This window comes from Prunus dulcis, chromosome 8 (genome assembly GCF_902201215.1).
Source record: "Prunus dulcis chromosome 8, ALMONDv2, whole genome shotgun sequence".
Lineage (NCBI taxonomy): Eukaryota > Viridiplantae > Streptophyta > Magnoliopsida > Rosales > Rosaceae > Prunus > Prunus dulcis.
This window is the reverse complement of record NC_047657.1, coordinates 8,807,054-8,819,584: the sequence shown is the minus strand read 5'-3', so window position 1 is coordinate 8,819,584 and position 12,531 is coordinate 8,807,054. Positions and strand designations below refer to the sequence as shown.

At 37.6% G+C, this 12,531-nt stretch overlaps 1 protein-coding gene across 1 annotated transcript; it reads right to left on the bottom strand.

Annotated features, from left to right (window-relative positions):
• Positions 1 to 2,589: 2,589 nt before the first annotated feature.
• On the bottom strand, positions 2,590 to 5,814 carry LOC117638414 (putative disease resistance protein RGA1). The gene has a single exon (XM_034373546.1). It carries the CDS (start codon positions 5,812 to 5,814, stop codon positions 2,590 to 2,592), a length of 3,225 nt encoding a protein of 1,074 aa, XP_034229437.1.
• Positions 5,815 to 12,531: the final 6,717 nt, after the last annotated feature.

The following is a 12,531-nucleotide window of genomic DNA, read 5'->3' as shown; positions in this document are numbered from 1 at the left end:
CATTATTTATTTAATGTTAACTATTATTTGTTGTTATCTCGTTGCTTTCATTTTATTCAAAAATTGAATTAAAATATTTATAACTTCCTAAATCAGTGAGTATGATTGGAGTTGAAATTGGAGTTAGCTTTCTAGTTTTTTTTAGTTACATTTTAACTAAAAATTAGTGAGTATGAGATATGCTTCAATCCTTTCTAAAACTCACCAAAAAAAAAAAAAAAAAAAAAAAACCTCTTTTCGCTTCTTAGCCAAAAGGAAAACTCTTCCATCCCAACATTTTCTCTCCTACAAACTATCATGTCTCTCCATGATTAGATGAAAAAAAAACAAAGAACAAACTTGAAACTAAAGTTGGTCTGTCTCATTATCTGTCAATAAATAAATAAATAAATCAAAATCGCAATATAGTATACATTAATATATGAGTTAAGTGGAGTCATTATTTTGCTAATAAAAATTTAGGGTAAACTGCCGATGTAAGATCCCACATCAACCAACGGAGAGTGGGTGATGTGCCTTATATGTGCACACCCGCATCCATCTAGCACGAGGCCTTTTGGGAGCTCACTGGCTTCGGAGTCATAGGAACTCCGAAGTTAAGCGAGTTGGGGGCTAGAGCAATCCCAGGATGGGTGACCCACTGGGAAGTTGCTCGTGAGCTCCCAGAAACAAAACCGTGAGGGCAGAGAGGGGGCCCAAAGCGGACAATATCGTGCTACGGCGGAGTTGATCCCGGGATGTGACAATTTGGTATCAGAGCCACTCTGCCGTGTGGTGCGAGTGTGCCGACGAGGACGTCGGGCCCTTAAGGGGGGTGGATTGTAAGATCCCACATCAACCAACGGAGAGTGGGTGATGTGCCTTATATGTGCACACCCGCATTCATCTAGCACGAGGCCTTTTAGGAGCTCACTGGCTTCGGAGTCATAGGAACTCTAAAGTTAAGCGAGTTGAAGGCTAGAGCAATCCCAAGATGGGTGACCCACTGGGAAGTTGCTCGTGAGCTCCCAGAAACAAAACCGTGAGGGCAGAGAGGGGGGCCCAAAGCGGACAATATCGTGCTACGGCGGAGCCGATCCCGGGATGTGACAGCTGAAATGCCCCATGAATTTGTACCTAATTATGAATTTACTCCTTGACTTTTTTTTAAAAAGAAAATAAAAGACTCAAACTAAATTTTATTGCCAATTCCCCCCTACCGTCAGAATCAACAACATGTCATACAATAATTCATCAAATCCTCGGGGGGCCGGGTCTCCGTCGGGTCCCTACCCTTAACGAGGGAAGATTTGAGGGCTAAATAGATATCGAGTACAGGGATTCCCGAACTTGAAATATCCCCAATGGGTATGGGGAGATAATGGTATTGGTGTCCCCATCCCCGAACCCGCCCCGAAAATATATATGTTTATATTTAAATAAATAAATAAATATATAATTATAATATTTATGTTTAGCCCTAAGTTAACCTACCTCTCCTAATTCTTCCTAATCTTCTCTAGAATTTCATATTGACGTGATTTTGAATAGTTGAGTTGAACTTTATAGTTAATTTCGATATGTTGAATGATAATTTGCATTTCATAAGGGCACGTTAAACATTTTCATGATCTCGTGCATTTTTGTATTTGTCATTTTGCTACAGCTAAGATCTACAATTATATTTTAGATTCTTTAAACCTCTGTAAAACTTTGTTTACATGGAATTATGCCTCATTGATCTATCTGATCACCCCTTGTTTCCTATGCAGTCATATTGGTAAGCACCAAAGCTCATGCTCTTCACCATGAGAAATTTCTTTCTTAAACTCAATAATTGGGCAGTGTTTGGGCTAACCCTCCAAATATGACTACACTAGTAATATAAGCACACACCAATTTCTTGTTAACACTGCCGTTGGCATCACGTTAGCAACTATATCAAGCAACATGACTTAAAACTTAATTAAAACTAAGGTAAATAGAAGAAAATTTAAAATTCAGAAAGCAGACAATTGGACTGGTAATATTAATGAAAAACACACAGATTTTATCAAGATGATATTGAAGTGCAAAACCAGAGGATCTCAAAGCAGCCAGTGTGCACACATAGGAATATGGAAATCCCAAACTGCAATTTACAGCAAAAGGAAATATTGAAACTTTGTGGACACTCCATTCATCTAAAAAACAATATAAACAAAGCAAAAGGGCCACACCACACAAAACACCAGGACGGATGATGATTATTATAACAATAACACTCTTGAGGATGAAGATGAAATAAAAGTTTCGTACTGAACGGATGTTCCAAACTAAGAGTTGCCCGATGTGCTTGCCTCGCTGGATGGTCCAATGTACCTATATGGGACATGGGCTATTTTCAACCAATCCTCACCACTACCTTGTTTGCACCTTTCCTCAAGCTCAGGACATTCTTGAATAGAGAGGTGCTGGAGTTCAGTGAGAGACTTCAGACCTGATGGCAATACTCTTGAATTAGGACAATCAGATATGGTCAGAGATCTGAGCGAATCAAGATTCTCCAACCAATCTGGCAAAGCATCTAGGTTGGGGCAGCTACTAATTTCCAAGCAATGCAGCGTCCGGCTATTTTGTNAACCCACTTGGGAGAGAATCAAACATGGGACAGTTTGAGATAGTGAAGCTTCGAAGTGAGGAGAGGTGTTGCACACCCTCTGGGAAAGAACCAAGGTTTGGACAATACATAAACGTCAAGTGCTCGAGGAATGTAAGACGTTCTAAACTGGATGACAAAGAAGTCAGATGGCTACAATTCTCAATGGACAAAGTTCGAAGGGAACTTAATCCTGCAATTCCACCATCTGGCATGGTTAGTAGACTGTGACAGTCACTAATCTCCAGCGACTCCAGAGTTTTGAGGTTCTTTAAACTCTGTGGCAGAGAGGATAACTCATCACACCAACGAATCGTCAATGATTTCAGAGCAGTGAGATTTCCAATCTCCGAAGGCAGTGAACCGAGCTTGGGGAGAGACAATATCTGTAAAGAAGACAGATAAGGTGATGCAAAGAGCCCTTCCGGCAGAGAGACCAGGCCTTGAATTTTTTCTAGAACAAGCACAGAAAGCAAACTTAAATTTGCTATGGACATCATCGTTGGATTACAGTCCCGCAGCTCCAAATGTTGAAGGGACTGACATAACGGTATATGTGCTAACCTTGGACAACCTTTCAAAGTTAATTTCTTCAATCTGGGGAATGCATTTGCATCATTTGCAGTTGACCACTCTTCCAAGTTTGAAAAATCACTAATTGATAGTTCTTCGAGGGATGGAAACCACATGTCCGTACCGTCACCATAGAACTCTGTACCGATGCTCCTCACGCCATGCATTCCATGCAGAGAAAGTGTCTTAAGTAGTAGAAAATTCCCAAGGGCTGGAAGATGTTCACAACTTTTACAGTTGGTGAAATCAACGGAAGTAAGATTTGGGAGAGCCCAATGAGGAAATTTGATTCCTGGGTACCCATTTATAACTAGCTTTTTCAGATTTTTGTGTGGCTGCAGCCCTTCAAGAATTTCTTCCACAGGATCATGCTGTTGTGGGGTTGCCTCAGATCGTAAGCCAATATTATCGTTAATTTCATTAGGTCGGGCTTGAGGCTTCCCAAACGATTCGTAGACATCTCCAAATCCGCAATCTAATCCCCAATATAATCCTAACGACTCAAGATTTTCCTTCGACTTCAACCCAGCTGATTGTGCTTCTGCTGCATATGTTGCGTTCTGCAGACAGGCAATATTCAACTTGCCACAAAGATTCAAACCTTCCAGCGTATTAAGGGCCCCAGGAACCCTGTTGACGACAAACAATGGCAATGTCTGAAGTTGTCGCAAAATTCGAATCTCAAGAGGCATAAAAGCCAAACTTACACATCCAACTAGATTGAGATGTCTTAGGCTGGTCATCATTTCCAAGCTTGGCAGCCGTTCAAGATTCTGACAACCAAATAGATTCAAAGTCTGCAAATAGCATAGATTCCTTGTGCTGTGAGGTAATTTGGTGATAGATGTGTAAGAGAGGTCAAGATACCTCAAACATATCAAACCACCCAATGATTCTGGCAAATCAGAAACACCACAACTGCTCAGGTCTAGCGCACGCAAGTATCCAAAACTTGAAAAAATTTTACTTTTGCCATTTAACAAGCCGGATTCTCCAATCAATAAGAGAGTTCGTAAATGTTTTGCTTCAAATAGTTCTTTTGGCATTCCAATCACCCTATATTTGTAAACAACGGATGCATGGCGAATTTGTGCTGCACTATGTTCAAGCATCATGGATTCATTTCCTGCTACATATCGTGCAAGATCATGTATAACATCATTCATTTTGTATTCAACTAAGCCGCTGCCATCACAAATCTCTACTTCTTGAAAGAAAGACAACCACAACAAATCGTCGAAGTATTCATCACCAATGTCTTCTGGTCGCCTGCTTCCATCTTGCAGAAGTAAGCCTGATGCCATCCACAGATGAATTAACTTCTGCTTCTTGAATTCATAATCTTTTGGAAATATTGAGCAGAATGCAAAGCATTCTCTAAGATGAGATGGCAGGTGATGATAACTCAACATGAGGGCAGGCAAAACTTTATGTTGGTTTTCGTCTAATTTCCAAAGTTCGCAATCTCGCATAGACAACCACTGCTTTTCACTTCTTTTCAAGCGCATTGAACTTCCCAAACTTTTCGCTGCTAATGGCACACCACCACATTTTCTGACAATCTGTTTTCCAATCAGCGAAAGGTTTGGATGCTTTTCTTCTTCTCCTCGTGCAAAAGCCCGTTGCTTGAACAATTCCCAGCAATCATCATCTGTCAGACCGTTCAAACAAATTGAGGAATTTGGGAAGTCCATCATATATGGAACCTTTTTACTGCGGGTAGTGACAATGATTTTGCATCCATCAACACCCCCTCTAAACAAAGGTTTAAGTTTGTCCCAATCGTCCTGGTCTTCCGTCCAAACGTCATCTAACACAATCAAATATCTTTTCTTCTGCAGCAATTGCGAAATCTGAGACTGAAGTAGCTCAATCTCCGACAACTTGCATATACCACTTGTTAAGGATGAAATAATTGTCTTCATGATCTTTTTGATATTGAAATTAGAAGAGACAAAAATCCACATCCTAACATCAAAGTGTTGAATAACTCTCTCATCATTATATGACATTTGAGCAAGAGTGGTCTTACCAATTCCTCCGATGCCGATGATTGGAATGCAAGTCGCATATGAATAACCCTCGTGGTAATTAGTTTGAGAAGACAGTAATAGCTTGACTAACTTCTCTTTGTCATCCTCTCGTCCATGAATCCTTGAGTCGACGAAAGAGCTCGTCTCCCTTTGATCTGATCGTTGATCTGATATTGGCTGGGTATCTCCAATTTTCAACTTAGAAGATCCCTCACCCACAATCATTTCTAACTTCTTGAGTATCTTTCTGACTTTGTCAGTAAGAACTGCATAGCTGTCTAATGTCTGCTCACCAAAGTCTTCATCAATCATGCAGGTTTGTTTAGCAGTAAAGACGTCAAGAAGATCCTCAGCGTCACAAACTGCATTCTTGAGGTCTGATAACCAAAGCCTGACAGTTTTGTTGGTGAATTGTTGCACTTCTGCATCTGCAAGAGTAGCTTGAGCCCGCACCAAGGCATGCTGCAGGCTCTGGAATATGTTGTAATTGAAACCCAGTCTATCAGCAAGCCCTTGTAGGACTGGAGATGCCAATCTGTCAAAGAGAACTTGCAAAGCCGGGGACAAAATGATGCCTACAGCTGCATCCATATCTAGCACCAACAAACCAGTTTAACCAAAACAAGGCTCAGATCAGAATGTCTGGTTCAGTTTGGTTAGAGATGGAAATGGAATGGAACTGAACAAGAGGATAAGTTCATTTTGGTTGATGAGTCAGGATACATGATGAGTCGGGATCTATGAGAAAATTATTATTAGCCTGGCCCCTCTTTGAAAACTTATTACCCAATTATACTCTGACAACCACAAACGTCCCAATACAGGGCCACTAGGAGGAGCAAAATTTCAACTTCCTTCTTAAACTTTTGTTATTAGGAAACCACCAAGCACCTTCATCTATTTTAAAAATTTGTCTGATTCTTCCCCATTTTCTCACTAGCAAAGCAAAAGAGGACCCAAAATCTGTCCTTGTTATTGACCAGATTCACTTGCAAACAGAAGTTGCAAAAGAGACGACTGGACTTTAACATAACGCGGAAGTCCGCATTAGAGAAGAACTATATATATACACACACATAAATACATATATAATATATATAATCAGTCCCGATCTCTTGGACTACAGGAGTCCAAGAGATTGTGGTCACCCACCGTTGGATATTAATCCAATAGTTCAAAATGATATATATAAATGCAATATGACATAAATGATTATTACCCGATTCAAGTCAACCGTTGAATTTACATTCAACGGTGAGTGACCATAAATCTCTTGGACTACAGGGGTCCAAGAGATCAGGACTGTATATATATACATATACATATATACACGTATATTATTATTATATACCCATATACACATATACATATCAATATTATAATAATAGCATACGTGTATATATGTAATATATAACATATATGTGTATATATATTATACTCATGTATGCATTATAATATAGATATACACACGTATATACACATATACATTATATATGTATATATATGTATATACAGTCCTGATCTCTTGGACCCCTGTAGTCCAAGAGATTTATGGTCACTCACCGTTGGATGTAAATTCAACGGTTCACTCATTTATGACTTAAATCGGGTAATAATCATTTATGTCATATTGCATTTATATATATCATTTTGAACCATTGGATTAATATCCAACGGTAGGTGACCACAATCTCTTGGACTCCTGTGGTCCAAGAGATCGGGACTGTATGTATATATATTATAATCAGTCCTGATCTCTTGGACTCCTGTAGTCCAAGAGATTTGTGGTCACTCACCGTTGGATGTAAATTCAACGGTTCACTCACTCTTGCACTCCTTTTAAAAAACTTTTTTGAACCATTGGATTAATATCCAACGGTGGGTGACCACAATCTCTTGGACTCTTGTGGTCCAAGAGATCGGGACTGATATTATAATATACATATATACATATATATTATTATTATAACATACCCATATATATTATATTATATTATATTATATTATAATATACATATATACACCTACATGCACATATATTATATACAGTCCTGATCTCTTGGACCCATGTAGTCCAAGAGATTTATGGTCACTCACCGTTGGATGTAAATTCAACGGTTCACTTATTTATGACTTGAATCGGGTAATAATCATTTATGTCATATTGCATTTATATATATCATTTTGAACCATTAGATTAATATCCAACGGTGGGTGACCACAATCTCTTGGACTCCTGTGGTCCAAGAGATCGGGACTGATATTATATTATATTATAATATACATATATACACACGTATGTACATGTATATTCTTATAACATATCCATATATATTATATATTATAATATACATATACAGTCCTGATCTCTTGGACCCTTGTAGTCCAAGAGATTTATGGTCACTCACCGTTGGATGTAAATTCAACGGTTCACTCATTTATGACTTGAATCGGGTAATAATCATTTGTGTCATATTGTATTTACATATATCATTTTGAACCATTGGATTAATATCCAACGGTGGGTGACCACAATCTCTTGGACTTCTGTGGTCCAAGAGATCGGGACTGTATACATATATATGTATTATACCCCTGTATATTATAATATACTTATATACACCTATACACACACATATATATATATATACATATATATAATAAACAGTCCTGATCTCTTGGACCCCTGTTGTCCAAGAGATTTGTGGTCACTCACCGTTGGATGTAAATTCAACGGTTCACTCACTCTTGCACTCCTTTTAAAAAACTTTTTTGAACCACTGGATTAATATCCAACGGTGGGTGACCACAATCTCTTAGACAACAGAGGTCCAAGAAATCAGGACTGATATAATAAAATACATATATATATAGATAGTTTTGAAAAAATAAAAAAATCTAGTCCTAGTCCATAGTCCTAATCTCTTGGACCATAGGAGTCCAAGAGATTGTGGTCACTCACCGTTGAATATTAATCCAATGGTTCAAAAAAGTTTCTTAAAAGGAGTGCAAGATTGAGTGAATCGTTGAATTTACATCTAACGGTGAGTGACCATAAATCTTTTGGACTCCTGTGGTCCAAGAGATCGGGACTGTCCTAGTCCAAGCATATACCAAACGCAGGATAAATGTTATTCAACATAGACCAAGTCAAGCCAAGCCATGACAGTCCCTAAGAATAGTCCATGCCAAGACAGTTCTGTATAACTAACGAGCCCGACACCATATTTGACTAGGAAAGCAAATAAGAACAGTCACTACTTGGGGACCTAAAGTCACAAAATAAGCAGTTGCTGCAGTAATTTCCCCTTTCTCGGTAGAAGCAGTAATGAAACAATGGCCAAAAAAAAAAGAAAAAAAAAAAAGAAGTGGGATGGGCTAAACCATCAAGCTAGAAGAAGAAGCAGAGCAACAGAATGGGTGGGATTTTGTGCTAGGATAATCTAAAACTACAATTTACAAAAATAAAACACAAATTTGCTGGACATTTTATTAACTGAAAATTTAGAAATACTGTTACATTTATAATTCCACTAAGCTTTTCAGTAGATTAAAACACTATAGCATATTAGCACTTGATCTTGACGACGAGGGCAAGGTGTTCGACGAATTACCTGAAAGAGGCTGAGGCAGGCCAACTGAGCAAGCAAAGCGAGCTGTTGTACGGCCTTCAGTTGATGTTGACAAGTGTTCAAGTTACTGTCATATGGGCAAACAAATGGCAATTGTTGCGTTGATTTACGTCTTGAGGTAGCAGCAATTTAAATTCTATTCTTCTTTGTTCACGTTCCTCTTTGTCATTCGATAAAAAGAATACCAAAAGAAAAATACAAAATAGACAAATTTCAAAATTTTTGTATTTTTCTTTTTTGTATGATAAGTACCAAAACCCAGAAAGAGAAATAAAGCAAAACGAGAGGAGACAATTCTTCATTCATATCCAAAAATGGCCAAAGGCCTCAAACTAAATAAAGTTTGAGCTCACCAACGGTATTGGCTAGAAAACATTACACGTGTCTACAAGCACGGATTCAGGATTCAAAAATGACTTGGACTAATTGTTTCCAAATGGTATATAACCTCTTAAATAATACCCTACGAGTTTTTAAATGACCCTTGCAACTAATAAAGCAACATCAATATATATACAAAGAACCATAAACTTCAATTACCCTTGATTAAATTTCATAAATATTAACATGTTACAAAACTCACAACTCAAAAACTTAAAGAAAAACATAGAGAAACTAGCTGTCCACAACATGAGACTTTAGTTTGGCCCTCTAGACATCCTCTCTTGGGTTTTCACGTACTGCTTCTTGGGGCTCATAACTTGAGCTTCCAAAGATCACTCTCTTAGGATGAGAGAAACTTTTGTCGTAATCTCCTCACTTGCGTTTACCTGGTATCTCCAAGGCCTCCAATTGCTCTTGCATGTCTCTAGAGTAAACAGCTAGCATCACTGCTGTTTGTTCTCCTCCTGCAACACGGTGTCTATGTCTATGGGTAATAATAGGCCCATTAGTGAAGGATCCTAACATTTCTCACCCCTTAAAAGGAGGTAGCCTCTTGGCACAGTTAAATGCAACCAAACTCACTCGATACATAATAATGCATAGGTTGGAAAAAAAAAAAAAAATTGTCCTTGAACATAGCCATCTGCTCCCAAAAGAGAACCACCATGTGCAATGACCAAAAAGAACTAGCACATCATGTTTACTTAATAGGAATGGAAGAAGCTGGGGTCGCTTTCTCACATTCAAGGAGAGCCAAACGAAAACATTAGGGTAAGGATTTTTCTCACATCTTGTTTGAAAAGATTAAAAAATGGTGTGGGAAGGCTACTACAGAGAGGCATGGTTTAGAAATGTGGGTGGAAGACTGGGAGCTAGTGTCAAAAATTGAAACAAAGGAAAATCTATTTTTTGAACCTTCTATTCGAGGAGGCAGGATAATAAAAGACATGAGACTAATTAGTTTAATAATTTTTTAGGGATGTGATTTCCCCACTCTCTTTTGCTTTTTAATATTTTTTAATCAATTTTGTTCTTTCTTTTTTCTATTCTACCCTTACCCTACATTGATTTCTTTTTTACTTCACTTTTATATTAGTTCTTTTTCTTTACACTTAATTTTCCAACTTGCACTCTATTTTTAGTATTTTTTTTTCCTTTAATCGAGTAAGAAATTAAGTAATTTTTTTTTTTCCCTTTAAGACTGAAAATGGAGTGTAAGTTGGAAAATTAAGTGTAAAGAAAAAGAAATAATATAAAGTGAAGTAAAAAAGAAAATAATGTAGGGTAAGGATAGAATAGGAAAGAGAAAGAATAAAATTGATTAAAAAGTATTAAAAAATAAAAGGGAGTGGAGAAATCATATCCCATCTTTTAATGTGTGTAGTTATGGAAGAAAAGCTTTCTGAATGTAGCAGTTCACATGAAAATTACCCAATTTTCAATGTAGCACTTCACATTGTGGTTATTTACTATAATTGTATTGAAATTAAGCTTTATGAATTTTAGCTTTCGAGGAGGAGATGATTAAAGAACAAATTTAATGGGTTAAACCGACGAAAATTAGGCATTGTTATTAGAAAAAAATGTGATGATCAAATTAATAAAATTGAAACTATATTTATAAATACAGATAAATTGCTATTTTGATCACCTGAATTATACTATAATTGCCAATTTTTTTATTTTTTTGTTTTATAAATAAGAATTTAAACTATATGAACATGGCAAATTTAGGACTTGATGTCAATTTTTTGAATGCCCATCCAATTTCCGTCAATATTAAGAGTAAATTTGTAATTTTAAAGAAAATAAAAATTATATCTTATCAAATTACTAAATAATAGTAAAAAGATTTTTTTTGAACAAAATTAAAGAACCCCACCTCAACGTCTATGGCGTGAAGCCAACTCCGGCAATGCACCACCCCTCTCTACTCCAATTTTTTTTTTTTAAAAAAAAAAAAAAAAAACTATCAAACACCTCAACTAGTTTTTTTTTAATCATGCAGAGGAGTCACAAATTTTAATTTTTTTTTTCTCATTTTTCTGACACATTTATGGCGAGTTTCAAAGTAGTCATTTATATATTTTTTAAATCCTTACTTATCTAAAAAATTGACTAGGCTGACATTTTATCATGCTGGCGTCATTAAATTGAAAGTTTAATGTGTGACGTAATGGAGGAAATGACACCGTTTGGCTTTATTTTCTTGAACTTAAAACCTTTGTCCCAAAATTTAAAAAAAAAAAAACTACAGAGATGAAACGCCAGCGTTTTGCTCGACTCTTTAAGCATAACAACTGTACCATACGTCATCGGTTTGCCGGAACATTTTAGCAGCGTCTTCTTCTTTGCTCTGCCGCTCCTCTGCAACTTCGCGCACGCTTTTGGAATTTCGCTTACGCCTCTGCAACTTCGAGCACGACAACATCCTTTAAACAGATGTGAGCCTGAGGCGTTTTACGATTGCCTAGCCTCGACTCGCGTTCGAAGGCATGCCTTTCAAAACCTTGCCATTTTCTCCTATTTCTGTATTGGGTTTGTTGTGCCTGTAACTTCAGAAGCCAACGGCATTGCCGAAGAAGAAATCTGATTCAGCCACCACCAACTGTATGTATTTTCTTTTTGAAAGGTTTCTGTTAGTCATGGTGCGCAAGCGTAAGTTAGGGGCATCTGCAAGTTGTGTAGCTACAGATGCTAATTGTGCTGAAAATGCAATAGACAGATTTAGCAATCTTCCAGACGAAGTTGCTCATCGGATTCTTTCTTTCCTCTCTTTGAAAGATCTCACTCGAGTGGGCGCCGTGTCGAAAAGATGCAGGCAATTTCATCTATCAGTTCCGGTCGTGAGTTTTGATTATTCAAGTTGAAAACCACGTGGAGTAACCAACAAGAAGATAGTGAAGTTGATGAGCTCTTTGGATAGGTACTTGTGTTATCGTGGTGATCATAGGATACAGATCTTCAGCATCAATTGGAGCTGCTTTGGATCTAAACCAGCGAGCAAGTTTTCTGATGATCGTTTTCGGGTGATCACCTGGATTGTTAATGCGGTAAGGTGCAATGTTGAAGTGCTTGATCTCCGTTTGGCGTGTGATTTTCTTGCGCTTCCATCTTGCGTTTTTCTTTCTGAGTCTTTGCGGTCTCTATCAGTGCATCTGACTTGGAGGATTCTTGGAACCCCCGTCTGTGTCCTTTTCCAGTAATCCCTGTTACTTAAAACTGGAAAAAGTTACAATAGTGGATGAGAGGTTTTTCAAATGGATCTCACGTTCCTGCAAATTCACGTTCT